Source organism: Perognathus longimembris, chromosome 18 (assembly GCF_023159225.1).
Source record: "Perognathus longimembris pacificus isolate PPM17 chromosome 18, ASM2315922v1, whole genome shotgun sequence".
NCBI classification, from domain to species: domain Eukaryota; kingdom Metazoa; phylum Chordata; class Mammalia; order Rodentia; family Heteromyidae; genus Perognathus; species Perognathus longimembris.
The window spans coordinates 37,197,709-37,219,129 of NC_063178.1; the positions used below are offsets into that span (position 1 = coordinate 37,197,709).

Genomic DNA, 21,421 nt, shown 5'->3' on the forward strand with positions numbered 1-21,421 from the left:
CATCATATTGACAGTTTTAATCTTGAATATATTCACACTCACACGCACACACTCGCATACATTTGCACAAAAGATCCTAAAGCGGGCAAAATAAATACGGGCCATACTTTTTCCAGTGGCAAGAGGTATTTTGCCAATCTTGCAAACCACCAAGATTGTAAGAAAAAACTTTTTTTTTAAACAAATGACCTTAGCACTCTATGGCCTCATTTACCAGGGCTTGCTTCTGTTAGCAAGGCATTTTAGTACACTAAATAGATTTTGGTTGAAGAAAGCTGAGAAGGGGGTCCCCTGGCTAAATTGAGCACACCCAGGACTTGAATGGAGTCTAGCACAGTTTTGACGAGAGCATTTAAAATTCTCATTTTACTTTTTGAATACCTTCAGCTGGAGAAAGAAGGTGGTTATCTGATCTCTTAGCCCACCAGGTGGCCTGATTGTCTTTTGCCAGTTTAAGCCAGGAGTACTTTCCATTTCAATTTATTCCAAGACTAAGATTTGCCAATGGTTTGAACCAAGCCCTAAGCTGCCTCTACTCTTCCAACTGCCCAATTTTATAAGGGTCTTCCTGGTCCATTGGCATGAATAAAAACATCATTATTCACTTGAGTTGGACTAATGAGGCTTATCTATCTACTGTTATTATATCATTTTAAAATACTGTATTTTCATTTGGCTTATCAAATTTTAGAGGTCAGAAGGCAACTTTCCAAAAATATATATCACTTTCGCAAAAGTGTACTTTAAGTTGAATTGAAAGAAAATCACATTACAGAGAAGCCGTGTGTGCAGGGAGTGTAAATTAATGGCAGAATTAGTGCATCTTAATCCCAAAGCCTTGGATTCTTCCACACTGAAGAGAGGGAGCAGCTGGATGAGAAGAAAGGGAGGGGAAGGAAAGTGGTGACGGCATAGAGAGAGGAGGTGAAGTAGGATAAGAGAATACTGAAAGTCAGGGCAAAGAACGTAGCTCAGTGGTAGAGCACTTGCCTAGGATTCCTGAAGCCCAGGGTTTGAATTCTGTTAGGATGAGAGGTAGGGCAGAGTAGGACATGGGAGCTGGGGAGCCATCCCACATTCTCTTTTTTTTCACTTTGATTGAAACTTTTTCATTTGCAGTGAACATCACACATATTTCTTGTTATTTATGACATCTTCACAATTGTTTTCTGCACCCTTCATGCTGCCATAATCCTGATCCCAAGCACACAACTCAACTACCTCTTTGGAAATCATGCCTAATAAAGCTTGTGCACCTCTCTATGGCTCTGTACAATACAAATAACAGCACTGTGAGTGACCCTTCTTGAAGTTTTACATTTGTTTCTTCCATGCCCATGTAATGTGGTGGAGAACAGAGAATCATTCACTCTTTGAAGTTATAAAAATCATGCTGTGCACAACCCTTGTTTTTACCCCAATCACAACGCACAGAACTTGTTCTTTTGCAAGAACATTACTGGGCACAAGGAAATAAAGATGCACAAGTTGGGGTTTAGTTTGTATTGTAAAGGTAATTTTGAGGAAAACGAAGACCTTGTAATTAACAAGGCTTTGCCCTTCATATGATAGCAGTTCAACTAATATTACCAACAAGTTGAATACACATGCATAAAAATGAGTAGAAAAAATTAATTCTATTGGCAATTCAGAGTCCAAGATTTGTTTTTCCTCCAAAGCTAAGGCTTCATGAATGCGAGGCAAGCACTCTACTACTATGCCACATTCCCAGCCCCCAATAGTATTCATATACACATAAACCCAATAAGTAAATTGAATGTCATTATCAATTCCATGTCACGTGATCATAAAAGGCCTATGTGTATAGCCTTGATCTCTACCTAGTTTGTAGAACTACTGAGTAGGATGAGACCTTTAAGAGGTTAGAGATTAATGATGAGAAAGTAAATATTATTGGTCAACACTATGGATCTTCCTTGATTTCATTGTCTCTTATTCCTCTATGAGATTGTAAAGAGCAAGGAGGAATAACACGATTTGAATCTTATACAGTATGCTATATATAATGCACAGACCTTCCTTTTATAGGGTTATGTGAACCTCATACCCACCATAACTTTTTCTTACTTTTCCAGTGGCCACAAAGTGAGAAACTTTTCACACAGTCTATTTTAATATATCTCACACTTTGGTGAGAGGAATGCTTCCGTAGCAAGCCAACTAACCAATGAATAAAACCCCACAGAAGGGAGCAAAATAAACGTTTCAGCCACATAATGTAATTCCCAGGTACTTTGTCAAAGTGTTATAAACCTGCTAAGAAATATGAAATAGAGGGGAAAATTCATGTGGAGGTTAGAGTGAAGGCAGGTGTGAGTGGGTCCAACAGAAGGAAACATGGCTGCCAAATAATTTGAGTCCATTGGCAAGTTCGGCCTGGCCCTAGGTAGTGAACTCTGCCTCATGTAATGTGGATACTGGGCACAGAGCTGTCATCTTCAACCGATTCCGTGGCATTCAGGACATGGTGGTAGGGGAAGGGACTCACTTTCTGATCCCTTAGGTACAGAAATCAATTATTTTTGTCTGCCGCTCTCTGCCACGTAACATACAGGTCATTGCTGGTAGCAAAGATTTGCAGAATGTCAACATCACACTGCGCATCCTCTTCTTGCCTGTTGCAAGCCAGCTTCCTCGCATCTACACTAGCATCAGAGAGGACTACTGATGACCTTGTGTTGCCATCCATTGCCACGGAGATCCTCAAGCATGTGGTGGCTAGCTTCGATGCTGGAGAACTGATCACCCAGGGAGAGCTGGTCTCCAGGCAGGTCAGCGATGACCTCACAGAGCGAGCAGCAACCTTTGGGCTCATCCTCGATGATGTGTCACTGAAACATCTGACCTTCCGGAAGGAGTTCACAGAAGCAGTTTAAGCCAAACAGGTGGCTCAGCAGGAAGCAGAAAGGGCCAGATTTGTGGTGGAAAAGGCTGAGCAGCAGAAGAAGGCCGCCACCATCTCTGCCAAGGGCAACTCCAAAGCGGCTGAGCTGATTGCGAACTCTCTGGCCATGGCTTGCAATGGCGTGATTGAGCTGGGGAAGCTGGAAGCTGCAAAGAACATTGCATACCACCTGCCCCGCTCAGGGAACATCAGCTGCCTGCCTTCGGGGAAGTCTGTGCTTCTCCAGATGCCCCAGTGAAGCCTGCCCTGCCTGCACCAACTCGGGCCAACTGGGCCCCAGCCCTTAGGATTCTAAGCAGCACCCAAGGAATCACTGTGAAATTTCATGATTGGCTTAAAATGAAGGGAAAAAAAGTAAATCACTTCAGATCTTTTTTTTTAAAAAAAGAATATGGAATACGTACTTTATAACAATATTCTAAATCAACATTAGGAACTATAAATTTATTTTTATTTTTTGGTACATATCCTAGGGCTCAATTCAGGATCTTTGCAATGTTCTTTTTTTCTCAAGTTTAGTGCTCAAGCAATCAATGCACAGTGTAACCTGATATATATATATATATATATATATATATATATATATATATATATAAAATCTTTCTGATCCATTCATCTTCAAAGGGCATCTGGGTTGGTTTCATATCTTAGCTGTGGTAAACAATGTTTCAGTGAATATAGTTTTGCTGGTAGCTGTAGTGTGACCTTGTTTGTGGCTACCTGGGTAAATGCCCAGAAGTGAGATTATTGGGGTCCAGGGAACCCCTATGTTTAATGTTCTGATGAGCCTCCATAATGCTTAGCAGAGTGGCTGGAAAAGTTTGCATTCCCAACAACAGTGTGGTAGTGTTCCCTTTTGGCCACATGTCTCAGGGCATCCATCATTGTTAAATCCACTGTGAATTCAGGATACAAACTTCATTTTATGAAATATTCCTCAAAAGACATCATTACAAGAGTAGGGATTCATTATCACCATATATAATAAGGACATTTGCTGAGGCTTTTCATTTTGGTGATGACTTTTAATAATTATTCATAGGTGGACCACTTACTCTATTAGTCATTCATCCACATTTGTACTTGGATCGACCTAGTATAAAACCAATGAGCCAGTTTTCAGGTGAATGTTCTGGATCACAGAGGTATCTTCTGAAAATTACTGATTAATTTCCTTAGCAGGAAATACAGGAAGACAGGGGTAATTTGTTCCAAGAGTACTGTGCGCCTGTATGTAAATCTCACAATGGAACTCCTTCTAAATATAATTTCTACTAACTCAAAACAATAAAATTATCAAAAATCCAAAAGAATTACTGTTTTGGTGATGGTATATAAAAATTAGAAATTGGAGATAGCTCCAATAATTAAAATGACCTGTTCCTGTAATGCTAGCTGATGTTCCTGAGTTGAACTAGCTGTGGCACAAAAGCCCATTAACCTTCTTATTAGCCTACCTACAGGAAGCCAGAAATGAAGGTGTGGCTCAAGTGGTAGAACAATAGCCTTGAGAGAAATGGCCAATCAAGAGTGCTTATCCCTGCAATGCCAGTGTGTGTGTGTGTGTGTGTGTGTGTGTGTGTGTGTGTGTGTGTGTTCTAGTGCCCAGATACTGTCCTTGAGCTTATTTTCTCAAGGCTCTCTTCCACTTGATCTACAGCTCTCCATCCTGGTCTTGGTGGTTCATTGGAGATAAAGGGCTTACAGAATTTTTTGCCTGGGCCTGCTTGAAACCTTCATCCTCAGAGAGCAGTCTCCTGATTAGTTAGCATTACAGTCATGAGCCACCAGCCTACAATAAGAATTTTTTAATTAAATATCCTCACCATATAGGTGTTAGCAAAAGAAATCTCACATGACTCATCTGTGAGGAAGGAAATTTGTTTGCAGCATTTTAGTAAAAACTTGTACCACTTACTCTGCTTAATTGTATACACATAACTTCACCCTCCCCAATGACTGCTGGGATGGGGGAGATACAGGGATGCTGTGAAAATGTCACAGCCCTGGAAAGTAAGGAAACCCCAAGCAGAAAATGACCTCACAGTAGATGCAATATAAAATAATGAACGAAAGCTGGTTTTGGTGCATAGGGATGGGAGGTCAGGGTTGAGAAGACAGAGCACCTTCATGTTAGCACCCTGAGTTCCCAAAGCCATTGGCCCATCCTGAGGGGGAGAAACAGTAAAGGGAAACAATGTGATCATTTACTTACTGCTTGTTCTGTTCATCACCAGGAGCTTTGTCATTACTGCCATCTGCTCCCAAAGTGAAGAGAGGGAAAAACTCAGCAATCATCACATCTCCATCCATGTGTACTTGGTGCTTCATTGTAGAAAAGCAGCTCATTCCAGTGAAGCAACTGACAGAGAGGGGAAACTGGAGAAGAAGGAGGGTGAATATCAAAAGGCAAATCCCTGAAGCATCTGCCAAGGTGAAATTCTCTCTGGAAGTGTAGCCCCTCGTGTCACTATATATATATGCATATTATCTCTGCATAGGTGCACAAGAGTCCTTTTATTGACAGAGTTGTACACTGTAGCTACGTTTCATGGAAGCCTCTTGTGAATCCCCAGAAAGAATGTAAAACCCTTCCTTGGGACACTCCAGCTGTGGCCTTGTATGCAGTAGAAAAAGATGAGTTGAACAACATGATTGCAGATTTTCCTTCTTCATTGCATGTGCTATGATTTCCTCCAAGACCACAGATAGTGAGTCCCCAGGCATGAAGTTATCTTTGATGTATTTGGTCCAACATCTGTGTCAAGAAACTATTTGCATAAAAGTCATTTGGGATGAGGCAACTAGATTGCATCAGAGGAAGTCACGTCAGATACTCAGTGAAATGGCTGCATAATAGCTTTGCCATTTGGAGCGTCAACCAAGTTATTAGGGAATTATACCCAGATGGTCAATTGACACATCTAACTTCCATAAGATCCAAAAAACATTACTATTTGATTTAAGCGGATTCCATGAGAATTTCGTGTACAGAGGCCTCCACAAATGCATCCATTTACTATTGCTTAAGGAGGCAATGATGCTGGTCAAACCAGCAACTATATGTCAATAAGTCAAGGTCAATATGGAAATTGTGTTGCACATTTATAATCTGAATTTTCTCCTTCATATAGGTAATTTTTGCCAGACTTTCTACATAGATAAATCAAGTTATTTTCACGATGTATTTGTCTGAGAATACATGGTAGTAATAGATGGATTTCTAATCTACCCCAGCCTTAATAAATGTTACAACCAACATGTTTTCTGCTCTTCAGAATATGTTAGTCCCAAATTCCATATAGACAACTTAATGGCCTTTGAAAACAGAGCTACTTCAGATCTGTGAATATACTCTGTAATTCTGAATGAGATTGTGAATGGTCTATGAAAAGAATGTATTGATTACATTTATAGAATCTCTATCACTGCATTTTTAAATTCTTACTATCATACGTTAGCTCTAAGGAGGGCAAATATTTATGTATGTCTATCTTTCTCTCTTGTATCTAAACACAATGGGCTTTAGTCTCTCGAGGTAGTGGCCATGCTTCATATCATAAAGCTTTTTGTACTTTCTTGTGGAACCTACTTACAGATTTCCCTACTACATGCATGGAATTTCATGACTCAAGTGCTCCATTTCCCTTTGTTCTTGGCAGTATTTGTTCTTAGTCTTCTTCATATACATTGTCACTGGAGTGAAATTAAATTCAATGTTGGGGAGGAGATGATGGCCAAAAGAGAACAGAGAACAAATTCATATCTGTCCAAATAAGCAGAGTTTTAGCTTCCCCTCAGGCTTTCCACATCCAGGAAGTCCGGCCCAGTAGGCGATAATTGTTCAGAGATATACAGCAAAGAAATAGGGAGCAGAATTAGAGGTGGCAACAATGGCAGCCTAGCTCATGGGCTTTACCTGTACCTTCAGCATGAACTTAAGCAGCAGGAATTGGAGCCCACAACCCAGCCAGATACAGCTGGACATAGAGAGACAATTCATCCCATCACAGAGGGTCTCAAACACCAAGGGGAAGTGTGAGTGCTTCCCCCTCCAAAACCATCTGCCTTTCTCCCAGAGAACAGCTTCTGAAAGGGCATACCTCCCACCAACCTAGACAAATGCCATTTTTGAAAGTGGCCAAGAGGCTGTCGGGGCCCCTGGCCAGAAATCCTAACCAGAGAAGCAGGGCCATTTTTGAAAGGGGCAAAGGGATCTGATTCCACACTCCAGCTCTCTCTGGTGACAAATTGAAGGCCCACACAGGGAAGGCAAACCTATTCCTCAGCAGTGAGTCAGGACAATCTCAGCATTCCCGCTAAATTGCAGCATGGCTATTGGATAGTTGTGCAGCTTGGAATTTCAAAACCTAAAGCCTCACTGGAAAAAAAAAAAAAAAAGCTGGAGAGGTCATAAAAGCTGAGGGTGATTTCAGGCCGGCTTAAGAGCAGGATCTCAGAAGCTAGCCCCCCACATACCTGGGAAGGCTACTGACTCCAGATACGCCACCCACAGGCAAGCACTCTGAAGTGGTTCAAGGCGGCAGATAACAGCCACCCCTTACATGTTTTACCACTCTCTCCTCTCCTGCTCCTGCCTAATCTAGTCTTGGAGGAGACTAAAAAGACCTGGAAAGTGAAGGGGAATCTAGAAGGATTCTGAATCCAAATACTCCCCAACCCTATGTATGTACACTGTGTGGATCCCAGTGATAAATACCACAGATGCCTCCTAACTGTGAAACAAGGAACTCAACACTTTCTTTCTAATGCTGCCCAGATCTTGGCCATAAGGAATGTTGATCACTGAAGAGCAATCAAGGACTGTGATAACAGACTGCAAGTGGATATTGGGAAACAAAAGGTCCACCCACCAGAAGTTAGTCAACACTCAGCAGATACTGAACATTTGTTCAACGTGTGAGTGCCAATTCTAATCACATAGGGGTGCTTCCTGCTGGTGGAACCTAGGGAATAGAGCCTGGGAAGTAGGTGCTCACAGAAGCACACTTATTGATTGATGCCAACACCAGGAGTTATGAGCAATGGAGGTCCTGGCTTTGGTTGGCTGTATCATTTGTTCTGCCTATGGACAGAAAATAAACTGACAAAGGAAAACAAAAGCCCTCAAAACCTCATTTCCATTTTTTGCTGTTCATATTGAGAAACATCATTTTATATGACCTTATGATCCTCTTCCAATAATATACTTTGTCTTAGTGTGTGAATGTCTAGAGTGTTGTGTAATTATAATGTCCAAGTGAACTATTCGGTCTTTTATCATCCAGTGTGTTCACTTGTAGGTTGATACAACAAATGAGGGAAAACATACAACCTATATTTCTTTGCATCTGGCTTATTTTGCTTGTTTAATGTAATTTTCCCATTCTTTCCATTTCCTTATGAATGGTAGAATATCATTCTTTCTGATGGAAGCATAGAATTACATTGTGTGTATTAACCACATTTTCTTGATCCATTCATCCACTGAGGAGCATCTGGGTTAAGACCATATCATATCCATGGTAAACAGTGTTGCAATGAGCAGGGTTGTGCTGGTAGCTTCAGTTGGCCTGGTTTGTCACCTATTGTATAAAATGTCCAGGAAAGGAATTGCTGAGTCATAGGGGAGCTTTATGTTTAGTCTTTTGAGGAACCTCCATACTGCTTCCCAGAGTGGTTGTACAAGTTTCCATTCCCACCAACAGTGTAGTAGTAGATGTAGCCATTTTGGCTACATCGCCTCCAGCATCTGTTAATGATAAGTTTCTTGATAATGGCTATTTTGACTGGGGTGAGGTAGAATCTCAAAGTTGTTTTGATTTGCATACCTTTTGTAGCCAGAGATGTTGAACCTTTCTTCATGTGTCTATGGAAGTTTCTTCTTCTGAGAAGTCTGTCTTTAAGTCTTTAGCCCATTTATTAATTGGATTTTTGTTTCTTTGACAATTCATTTTGGGGGTTTAATCTTTGAGTATATTAATTGTTAAGTATATTCCCAATTCAAAGCCCTTGTCTGATGTACATCTAGTTAAAAAAACAGTCTTCCTCCTATTCTATGGGTTTTCCATTTGTCTTGCTAAGTATGTGCATTATTATGTAGATACATTTCAGGTTGATGCAATATCATTGATCAAGTCTGAAGTCTATGTTTTTTTTTTTCCTGGATCTTAAGAAGTTTTGTCTGGTACCCAGGAACCCTAGTGCTTCCCCTACACACTTCATACATTTGGCCTCACATTGAGGTTTTTAATTGATTTGGAATTGATTCTGGTGCAGGGTGATATATATACATACACACATACGTATATAATATATATATACATATATATGTATATATGTGTATATATGTATAATTGTATATATGTATATATATGTATATTGTGTGTATATAGATTTCCCTTCAGCTTTTTGCCTGTGTATAGACAATTCTGCCATTACCATTTATTGACAAGTCTGTGTTTCTTTTATCCCGTGCTTTTGGCTTCCTGATTGATTATTACTATGCTATATGTCTGTGAGATCATTCTGGGTCTTCTATTCTGTTGCAGGAGTCTGCATGCATATAATTATGCAGTATACTATTGACTTTGTACCATGACTTTGTAATAGAGATTTAAGTTTGATATACCTCTGATACTGTCCTTCCTTCATAGAATTCCTTTGCTTTTAACAGGAGCAAAGACAATAACCACCTGATCATCTCAATTAATGTAGACAAATTATTTTACTAGATTCAACAGTCTATAAAAGAAGCTCTGGAGAATGTAGAAATCCATGCAACATTCCTCAATATAATAAAGGTTGTAAAGGTCAAACATACAACCAGCATTATACTTAATGGTTCAAAGAAGAGAAATACAAATTACTAAACAAAGTACATTATAACAAGCATATGAAAACATGGAACATTTTTAAGGAAAATATTAAAGAATTTTATTGAGGATTAAGCAGCATTATGATGTGCAGGCAGGATTTAAATGTACTTTAAAATTTAGAAAACTATCCATACTTCAAGTTACTCAGGAAGGAGAGGTCTGGTAATCCTGGTTTGAAGGTAACCTGGGCAGGAAAGCCCATGAGAATCTTATCTCAGTTTAATCATGGAAGAAAAAAATGGGAAGCTGTGGGTCGAGTGGTAAAATACCAACATTGAACAAAAAATCCAGGGAGAGTATGCAGGCTTTAAATTCAAACCCCAAGACTGTCACCAGAAAAAAAAAATAGGCAACTGATTGAAAAAGCAAAAATAGAAAAGAAGGTGACATAAAAAATGTACTGGTGGAGAATATGGGATAAGTACAGAGAAAATTGAAATAACCAAAAATATAAAGAATAAAATTTAAATTTACACATCTCTAGATTAAATTTGTTACTGTAACCTTACTAGAGAAATGAGTAAGATTCACTTATTCATAGAAGTTATTATAGCAATCTAAACTAATACCTGATAAAGAAAAGGAATATATCTAATCAAATGTGGAAGTTTCATCTTAAGAACACTTATTTCTCCCAGTATGTGTTTTGCCCCGGAAGCCATGCAGAACATTTCTATCTGGCCTTAACAAGATGATGTAGCACTTGGGAGCAAAAATGCAGCCCAGGAGCCCTGCACTAGAGGCCAAGATGGAGAAGACCTCAACAGCCACCATGACCTTCCCCTTGGCACTGTGGTAGGCAGGCAGTAAGGTGAGCCACACACTGCAGAACACCAGCATGCTGAAGGTGAGCAATCTGGCTTCATTGAAGGTGTCAGGCAGGTTCCTGGCCAGGAAAGCCACAGTGAAACTGGTCAGGGCCAGGAAAACCAGGAAACCCAAGACACAGTAGAAAGAAGTGAGGGAGCCACTGTTACACAGGATGATGATGAGGCCATGTTCAAAGTGGGCATCAGTGTCAATGAAGGGAGGAGAGGTTCCCAGCCAGATTCCACAGAGAGTCACCTGGATCAGGGTGCAGATGAGAATGATGAAGTTAGGAGCCCCTGATACCAGCAGCCACCTTATCTTTCTCCCTGGAGAAGTGACCTTGAAGGCCAGAACCACAGTTACAGTTTTGGCCAAAACAGCGGAAACAGCTACAGTGAATGCAACTCCAAATGTGGTTTGCTGTAGAATGCAGGTGACTGTGTTGGGTTGGCCAATAAAGAGCAAGGAACAGAGAAAGCAGAAGATGAGGGAGATGAGCAGGATGTAGCTGAGGGCCTGGTTATTAGCCTTGACAATGGGGGTGTTGTGATATTTCACAAAGATCCCAAGAACAAGTGCTGTGAGTGTAGATAAACCAAGAGCCATGCAGGCCAAGGCCATACCCAAGGGTTCTCCATAAGCTAGGAAACTTTTACCTCTTGGGAGGCACTGGTTTCTCTGTGTGTTGGCATACTGATGATCTGGACACTTCACACACTGCTCCATATCTGGTGAGGAAATCGAATAACTGTTAGTCCCTACTCAGAACATAAAAGGAAATTAGGAAATTCCCCTACAGAGATAATTCCAACATGCCAATACTTACTAGCATGAAGTAAATATTACCAAGTGTTACCAGAAATGTTGAATATTACTTATATGTCTTTATCATGTTCTCACACTCCTGCCCACATTCTCTTTTCTCAGTCTGATTGGAACATTTTTTGTTCAGTGAATATCACAGATGCTATTTCTTGCCATCCTAAAATCTTCACAATTGTCTTCAGCACCTTTTCAAGATGCCACAAAAATACTGAGCCTGATTTGACAACTGAAATACCTCTTTCAAAATCATAGATAGTAAAGCTTGCCCTTCCCTCAATATCTCTTTGCAAAATAAATAAGAGTACTGTGACCTTTTCCTAACATTTTGTATTTGTCTCTTGCTGCTTCTGTAAAGTGGTGAAGGACAGAAAATAAAATCACTGTTTGAAGCTATAAAAATCATGCTATGCAAATTACTTGTTACTCCTCCTAAACCCAAACACACGTCTTAGCACTTGTTCTTTTGCAAGAACAAGGCATAGGAAACAAAGATGCACAAGTTGATATTTTTGTTACATTTTAAAGGTATTTTTGAGAAACATGAAGACCTTGTATTTAACAATGCTTTGCACTTTTTACGATAGCAATTAAATTTCATAAATGAGAAGTTCAAAAGAACTGCATACAGGAGAGAAGAAAAAATTTAATCCTATTCATAATTCAGAGCTCATGCTTATCTGTTTTTTTCAAGAAGGTTTATCATCCTTGTTGCAACTAAGTGGCTAAGTGAAGGAAGCAAGAAGTAGATTCTGCAATCGTAATGCAGGACTTTTCATTTGCTTGCTTATATTGGGGCACACTCCAGGAGAGATTTTGAATGTCTCCCTCAGACATGAACTGACCTGTCTCATTAGCAATGTCTTCTTCTGAGCAGGGAGTGCAATCAAAGCAACAGGCAGCCTTTCCCTCCTGTGGGGATTTCCTGAATCCAGGACCACAACTCTCACTGCAGACAGAGTGAGGAGGCTGTGGAAAATCTGATAGGTATCAGTAACTGTGCAGACTTTGACCTAACATTCCAAGATGTTCATTATTTTAAAGAATTGGATTATTAAGCATAGTAATTTGATGCACATATATCCAGTCAGAAAATTGAATTCTGCTATAGATTGCTTATCATGTGATCCCAAATGGCTTGTGAGCTCTAGCCTTGATCTCTAGTCTGTTGAGCTACAGAGAAGTTTGAAACCTTCAAAAGATTAGAGATTAATAGCAATAAAGTAAATTTTATTGGCCATTACTATAAAGCTTCATTGAATTGATCTTCTCTAATATTCATCTGTGAAATTGTGAAGAGCAAGGAGGAATAATCCTGTTTGAAGCTTTAAAATTATGCTGTAAATAATGCCATGATTTCCCTTTTGTAGGGTTAAGAGAACCCCATACCCATCATATTTTCCTCTGACCTTTCCAGTAGCCATGAAGTGAGAATCCCATCACAAAAACTCTTTAAATGATTCTCACACTTTGATGAAAGGAATGCCTAAGTAGCAAGCCAATGAACAAAACTCCAAAGAAGCAAGGGAAATAAAGCTTTCAGCCACGTAATTACTTAGGTACTTTGTCAAAGTGTTAGAATGCTGCTAAGAAATATGCAATTCATATTTCAGGCCAATATTGCAAATGAACATTAGGGACTATTAATTTCTTTTTAAATTTTGATACTTATCCTACAGCTTCAAAACAGGATGTTTACACTGTGTTAGGGCTTGATCCACATCATAACCCAAGCTTTTAGGTAGTCCCTTGATATGAGTTTCACAGATTTTCCTGTCAGGTCAGGCTCATACTGACTTATATAATCTTAGATCTGAGGATATCAGTCTCCTGAGGACAAATGATTACAGGGATGAGCTACCAGTATCCACTTTGCTTTGTTGGTGGTTAAATGAACAAAAGAGTCTCAACAGGTGTTCGTGATTGAACTGACTTCAAACCATGATATCCACATCAAAGCCACCTGAGTAGGTTATATTTCAGGACTAAATTGCTGGCATTCAACCACATATACATTTCAAGGGTGAATTTGGCTTACTTATATGTCTTTAAAATCATTACAGTTAAACCCAAACCACCTCTGTGGTTCCTATGGCCCAGTCTATCATATCTTCAGATAAAGACCGTTGATGCACATATGGAAAAAACATTCCGACTTTCAATTTAAGTTCAAGACCTTTTGGAAAAGTCCAAATGTTTACAATGTCATACTCTGCCTCCAACTTTCTTTTCTCATCCCAAATCACTTAATCTCCAGCAGGATTGTGAAATTGGATGTTCTTCAGAAAACCATGCAGCTAAAAGAGATTCATCATCTTACGCTGAAGTATATTCCAGAGGTAAGATAAAAAACTTGACCTAAGAAAAGCTTCTGATTGCCTTTAACTTCTGATACAGAATTCAGGAGAAGCCAATTCCATGTAAATAGTCATGAATGAGACGTCCTCACTTGACTAGCTACAGTTTGACACAAGCTCATATATTATGAATGTCTCCAGTGTGTGCTTCTTTCATGATTAATACCTAAAGAATGTCGCTTAATACTAATATCTAAACTATGTCACTTATGAAAATACATTTAATTTCCTTCAGCAGGTCATCCTTTGCTTTTACGTATGAAATTCATAGGGAGGGGCTGGGAATATAGCGTAATCCTCAGTGTCACATAAACAGAAAAGACTGAAAGTGGCACTGTTGCTCACGTGGTAGAGTGCTAGCCTTAAGCACAAGTACCTCAGGGACAGTGCCCAGGCCCCTAGTTCAAGCCCCAGAACTAGCAGAATAAAAAGAAATGTATAGGAATAAATTGCACTTACAGTTTTCAGAACATCAGCTATGAATATGTTGGTCCCTTGTAAATGAAAGAATTTATAAAATATAAAATTAATTTTGTCCTTGTACTGGCCTGTTTTTCCTGAAGAGCATATGAACACATGTCTAGAGTGCCTCATGGACATTTAAACAATTAAAATTTCTTGGGTTTGGGGAAAATAACTGAAATATTAAATTTTACATTGTAAGAAAACCATCTAGGAAGAGACTTTGCTCACTGTATATTCCACCTGAAACAGAGGTCTTACCTGTGCAGGGGAAGGCCTTTTCTCCTTTCTGTTTCCCATTGTTTGTACTTCTGTTTGCTAAAGAAGCATCTCATGGAGAGTGTTGGCCACAGCATACACAGCGTTGTATATATTGTAACTGTCTGCAGACATGGACATGTCAAAAACATTCCCAGACAACCAATCCAAAGAGCATCATGAGGACAGTTCTCCCACATGACACAGTCAGACTCAGAATCTGAGCAATTAAAAGAAAGAAACCACAGCCAAGCAAGGAAAAAGTCTTCTGTGTATTTGGAAGGGTTAAGTGACTTGACAAAATCTGTGAATCCAGAAACACCTGGGTGATGGTGTGAGAAAATGAGAGGGACATGTAATGAACCTAGCATGAAATATCTCCTCCTTGTGGTTAACTCCCACTGTGAGTTCATGATAAAAATTTTGCCTTTTATGAAATAGTGCTCAACACAAATCATTAAATGCAGTAGGGATTCATAATCACCATATATGATGAGGACATTTGCTGAAGATTTATTAATTGGGTTAGTAAGTGCCAGGAATTTAAATGACACAGAATAGTGTGAGAATGCTAGCTCAAAGGCTATACAGACTCTGTTCTTGACCATCTCTTCTTTCAATTCAGGAAGAATCCACAAACATTCTCATCTTGTAGTGTTAACAGTCCCACCCCGTTCCAGTTGAAGTGAAGCAGTAAGGAAACCATGGCAGTGGCTATTGGTGTGTCCTTTGGGGCCATCTGATAGAGAGCAGGAAACTTGTTATGATCAGTCAGGGAACGATCAAAAGGCCCAAAATCGGATGTTCCATGAATGAGAATATTACTATCCATCACAGTTTCAATCATGATGTGCAGTATATAACAAGTTGAAGTAGATGGGAAGTATAGTTTTTTTTTAATATTTAATAAAAAAATATTTGTGGTCAGTCATGGGGCTTCAACTTTGGGCCTAGGTGCTCAAAGCTAGCACTCTACTACTTTAGCCTCAGTGCCACTTCTTGTTTTTTGGTGGTTAATTGAAGAGTTTCACATACTTTCCTGCCCTGGCTGGTTTCAACCACAATCCTCAGATCTCAGCTTCCTGAGTAGTTAGGATTACAGGCACCAGCCCCCAGCAACAGAAAATAATTCATTTTTTTTACTAGTCCTTTGGCTTGAACTCAGGGCCTGGGCACTGTCCCTGGTTTCTTTTTTCTCAAGGCTAGCGCTGTCATTTGAGCCACAGTGCCACTTCTGGCTTTCTCTGTGTATGTGGTGCACAGGAATCAAACCCAAGGCTTCATGCATGCTAGGCAAACACTCTACCACTAAGCCTCATTCCCAGGCCTATAAAATAATTTTAATAGTTTACGACATATAAATTTGTGTATACAATGCGTCTTGATCTTTGTCACTATTCCAATCAGCTTTCCCCATCTATATCAATCCTACACATTCCCAGTTTATTGTTTTATTGTTCCAAACATGTATTCTCTATTTCGTTGCCCCTTTGCATATTCCCTTAATATCTACACCCCTCAGACAATATATGCTCCATTTTTCTTGCATTCATTTTTATTCTGTTAGTTGAGGGAGGATATAACAAGGAGTTCCAAGCCAATGTGTTCTATATGGATAAACTTTGTTTATATGCATATTAATGTGTATTGATGTGATCCATATTTATTTTGTAGTTCATGTTCATATTTTAGGTTTAACTTTCACATATAAGAAAACACATGGCACCTTTCTCTTTCTGAGGATGACTTATTTCATTCAACATATCTTGTACCTGAGTGTGTGTGTGTCTGTGTGTGTGTGTGTCTGTGTGTGTTACAACTGTAATCCTAGCTACTCAGGAGACTTATGACATATGAAACTGTAAGTCCTCTGCACATCACTTTGACAATAAATAAAGTAATTAAACTTGATAAGGTTTAAAACTTCAAATAATTCATTAATCTATTTTAACTTTCCCATCATCTTTGCTGAACAATGGGACTACATTTCCCATTACCTTGAATTCCTACGTTTGGGTATCTCAAAATATCATAGGTTCATAAGTCCAGTCCCTTCACACCATTCAGTTCTAACACCTGTAATGGAATCAAATGAGCTTTAAAATATGTATCTCCACTCTTCCCATACTCACCTGTGGAAACCTGTAGAGGTCCAGTAATGTCCCCATTTGGGCAGATGTTAATCTTTATGGTCCTGTAAGGACTGCTATAGACTTGCTGTCTCTCATACAAGAGTAGTTTGGAATGTTATAGTTCCCAAAGAGGCTCATGAAAACATTTTTGAATGTTTTCCAAGCTTCAAATTGAACATTAGAGATATCAAACCCGAGAGTCACGTTATGTAAAAGTGCAGGGTTTTTGTTGATCTCTTCAACAGCAAAAGTCAAGGCCAAAACAAATTGGTAATTTTTGAAGGTAAACCTGGGAAATGAGCATTGAAATTTAGGATGACTATTTCAGAGCTTATTACTTTGATGGGTTGAATGCTTGCTTCATTTTCAATGAGTATGTTAAACCAATACCCCCTATTGTGATGAATGTGAATGTAGTGTCTTATGCTTAGATAAGGACATGAATGAGATCCAGAAATTTACTTCAGCTGAAAGAGATCTCCCCTACTCTCCTTTACCTCGTGCACCTCAGCAAAAATCTCTTGTCCTTTACATAAGGATAGGCTTTCACGAGACACCAAATATTTTATTGCCTTATCGCGTTGTAACTAGCTCCAGATGTGGGAAAAATCCTGCGTTTTGAGTGATTCAGTCTACATTATGATTACACCAAGTATGTAAAAACTCAACAGATATGATCTGAGCTGGAGAATCATACTAGAAATATAGTATTTAAATGCTGTTTCCCTGTGGTAGACATCAAGAAGCAGATACGTCAGATATATTAACTAATTTTAAATTAAATACTTGCAACATCCAGTTTCTTAAAGGTGTTGCAAGAAAAGAGCCTAAAGATTATTACCATAAAGGTTCCCATGGAGAAAGAATGAGTGTACATTTTCATTCATTGCCTCTTTTTGTAAAGTTCTTCACATAAATGCAATGAGAAGTAGAGGCTATTCATTTTAGAGATGGCTCTTCATATTTATTAATAGGTATTCATTTATACCTAAATCTACACCAGTAGCTAGCTAGTCTACATGTGAATTTGCTGAAACACAGAGCATCTCCTGAAATTCACTGCTTAATTTCCATAGTAGTAAATATAGTAAGATGGAGGCAAATTTGTTCCAAGTGTACTACATGCATGTATGTAAATATCACAATGGGACCTCCTCAAAATATAATTTGTAGTAATTCTAAAGCAAAATAAAAATTATGAAAACATAAGAGGATGTTAAATGAAATGAACTCCATGTTATGGAAACGAGTGTTACATCACTGTTGTAATTACTTTCAATATGCCATGTGAAACCATAGCTTTTTTTTGTTGGTGATGATTGTCTTGTATCCCCTGACTGTGGTTGTCCCTGCACTATCACTGTATCTCATGTAAGTACCCTGGATACTGTGTATACTGGTATTAGAACTAGGGAAGTGAAAGGGAATATCAAAATCGAAAGACAAAGGATAAAAAGACAAAGGACTCCAAAAGCAATACCTGCAAAACCATTTGGTGTACATCATCTGAATAACTCATGGAGGGAAAGGGAAGGGAAGGGGGAAATGAGTGAGGAGGTCACAAATTGTACAAGAAATGTACCCATTGCCTTACATATAAAACATAACCCATCTGTACATCACTTTGAAAATAAATAAGTAATTATTCAGAAAAACATTCAAAAGAATTGCAGGTTGGATGATGGTATATAATAATTAAAAAGTAGGGATACCCCACATGATTAAAATTACCTGTATTGACACTAGTGATCAATAAAAGACAAAGCCAGTTGGAGGAGAAAAGCATATTGTCATTGTTATTCCCAGTTAACCAACCTAAAGCCAGAAGTGGGTGTGTGGCTCAAGTGGTAGAGCACTACCCTTGGGAGAAAAGGCCAGTCAAGAGTATAAAGCAAGCTCAGCACTAATGACTCATACCTGTAATGCTAACAACCTAAGAAAGCTGAAAAGGAACAGTGAAAATTAGAGTCATGGGAAAGAAAAAGGAATGTAGGATTAGGTATAAAACGGTTATGCATAGAGACGGTGACTATAATCAAAGTACATGACATGGAATGGAGAGCTACAAAATGAACCAGATAATTGGCACAAATACCAGCTTGTATAAAAGTAAAGGAACATTGTTGGAACATCAGTGGATAGAGAATTGAGTCAAATATTTAACCTAATAATATCTAATGGCAGTGGTCCACTGATACAAGAAGGACGTCATGAATAAATACAGCTATTTGTTTTCAATACCGTGCCATAATTCTTAATACCCAGACCATACTTCTCTTCATATCTGTAGATAGCTAAGAACATCCACCAGCTGTAACTGTAATACTCAATGCATCTATCTTAGTACATTAACAAAAAGACACAAACATATTTTGGGAAAGCAAGAGAAGGAATCTCAGCAAAACAAGGGTAGATAGTAAGGGATTAAGTCAAATACACTACCCCAGGCACAGGTGATTCATGCCTGAAGTCTTACCTACTCAGGAAATGGTGATTTGAGGATCTTGTTTTGAACCCACCTAGGGCAGGGATATCTGTGAGACTATTAATCCCCATTTAACAACCGCAAAATGCCAGATGTGGAGCTGTGGCTCAAGTGGTAGAGCACTAGCCTTGAGAAAAAAACAAAATCTCAGGGTCAAGTGCCCAGGCCCTGGGGTTCTGGGACAAGCATAAAAGAAAGATAAGCAGAAATACCAGTGACATATGAGATAAAGACATATACCCTCTACAGCAAGGATGGGAGTAATTGTATCCCAGCCATCTCAGCTCCAAACTGTGGGCAGCTACCTCAGGATGCACTTGTCACACAAGCACTTGAAAAAGAATTAAAATATGGAGGCAATGAAATTTTCTCCTGTGACAGGTAAGGAATATGCTGATGGAATATCTTGAAGTTCCCTATAGACATTTTCCTTTTTTAATTTATTATTTTATTTTTTATAATTAAACAACTTTATTAACATAGTCAAGCGGTGAATAACATTCACATGAATTATGTCACATCATACAAATGTAAATACAAAATTACTTCAGTACAATGTATATTCTCTGCATGATCCAAAATATTTGGTGGCCACAAAAAACTCTTTAAAATTCAGCAGCCTATCAAAATTTAAAACCGTATTCTATTTAAAATGAAGATCTGGGGGCTGGGGATATGGCCTAGTGGCGAGAGAGCTTGCCTTGTATACATGAGGCCCTGGGTTCAATTCCCCAGCACCACATATACAGAAAACGGCCAGAAGTGACGCTGTGGCTCAAGTGGCAGAGTGCTAGCCTTGAGCAAAAAGGAAGCCAGGGACAGTGCTCAGGCCCTGAGTCCAAGGCCCAGGACTGGCCAAAAAAAAAAAAAATGAAGATCTGTTAGCACAGAGTTACAATTCAAGAAATATCAATGTAGTACAGTTTGAGAAATTGCAGGAGAATATGTTTGAAGAACACATTCTAACATAGTGTGACAGTACAGGAAACATCAGATTTAAAGCTTTTAAGCATAACTCAAACAACTATTTCTTGACTTTTCTTTGCATAGCCATTTCTGAGACCCTCTGAGAAGGTTTTTCATGTGCATGAGTAAATCAGAACTCACTGTGGGCAGATAAAATTCTCTTTTAAGGCATCGTTTATAATGCCTGCTTATGTCTGTATTGTACCACTTATCTGACATGAAATAATTCCACAGTTCTTAATTTGAGAGTACTTTTCTATAGTAAGAGAGAGAGAGAAAGAGAGAGAGAGTCCTACCACTTGAAATCAGAGCCCAGATACTATGCTTGAGCTTATTTGCTCAAGGCTATCACACTATCCCTTTATCTAGAGTTTTCCTCCCACGTATGGGTGCTCAGAGATCACTCTCCTGAGTAGTTAGGATTACAGTCATGAGCCAGCAGACTACAATAAGAATTTTTATCAATACCCTCACAATATAAGTGTTAGCAAATAAATATTCTCAGACTGCTCATTTGTGGGGAAGGATTGTGTTTGAAGCCTTTTAGTAGAGAACACATGCCACTGACTCAGGTTTTTAAATAATAACAGCACTTCAGCCTTTGCAATGAGAACTGGGCTGCAGAGATACAGTGGTGCTGAAATAAAGAGAAGAGGTTACCTCAAGTTATCTCCTAGTAGCAGGCAGAAAATTACTCTAGAATAGATGCCCTATAGCATAATTAAATGGAGCTGTTTATGGTGCCTAGGGATGAGAAATCAGGATAGAGAAGATGGAGAGCAATTATCTATGCAGCCAGAATTCCCACAGCCATGACCCACCCAGAGAACCAAACACTAACTAGAAATAAACTGCTGAGCTACTTACGGCTTGTTCTGCTCATCCTTGGAAGCATCACTGTGACTTCCCTCAGTTCCCAAAGTGTAGAGAGGGAAAAACGCAGCAAGCATCGCATCTCCATCCATGTGTGCTTGGTGCTTCATCGTAGAAAAGCAGCTAGTGCCAACCAAAGACCTGAGAAGGAGGGGAAACTGGAGAAAAACAAGTATGAAAATCAAAAGGCACATCCCCAACGCATCTGCCAAGCTGAAATTCCCTCTGGAGGTAAAACTCACAGTGTCTGATATATATATATATATATATATATATATATATATATATATATATATATATGTTCATATACCGTTGTATAGGTGTACGTGTGTCTTTTAATTCACATTGACGTTAAAGCCTCTTGTGAATCCCCATGAAGAATGTGTAAAACTTTCTAGGGGCTCTGCATATGTGGCTTTGTGTCAAGGAGAAAAACATGAGTTGGATAACAT

General features: G+C 39.0%; 1 protein-coding gene and 1 pseudogene across 2 annotated transcripts; one reads left to right on the top strand and one right to left on the bottom strand.

The window, feature by feature from the left end:
- Positions 1-2,358: 2,358 nt before the first annotated feature.
- Positions 2,359-3,164, top strand: LOC125367295 (annotated as a pseudogene). The gene has a single exon (XR_007214042.1). The product of XR_007214042.1 is annotated as a prohibitin 1-like (transcript).
- Positions 3,165-10,419: 7,255 nt separating this feature from the next.
- On the bottom strand, positions 10,420-21,079 carry LOC125366946 (vomeronasal type-2 receptor 116-like). The gene is made up of 5 exons (XM_048367632.1): positions 20,964-21,079; positions 16,646-16,734; positions 13,515-13,648; positions 12,282-12,405; positions 10,420-11,342 (listed from the first exon to the last, which is right to left on the bottom strand). The coding sequence occupies exons 1-5, from the start codon at positions 21,077-21,079 to the stop codon at positions 10,420-10,422; spliced, it is 1,386 nt and encodes a 461-aa protein (XP_048223589.1).
- Positions 21,080-21,421: the final 342 nt, after the last annotated feature.

Bases quoted from the DNA above. Each gene is read 5' to 3' on its own strand.
- LOC125366946 (XM_048367632.1), bottom strand. From the start codon at position 21,079: ATGAAGCACCAAGCACACATGGATGGAGATGCGATGCTTGCTGCGTTT. The intron at 16,735-20,963 runs GTAAGTAGCTCA...CTTGTATGAGAG, and splicing joins AAGGATGAGCAGAACAAGCC to ACAGCAAGTCTATAGCAGTC. The intron at 12,406-13,514 runs GTGGTTTGGGTT...GATTTTCCACAG, and splicing joins GGGCCATAGGAACCACAGAG to CCTCCTCACTCTGTCTGCAG.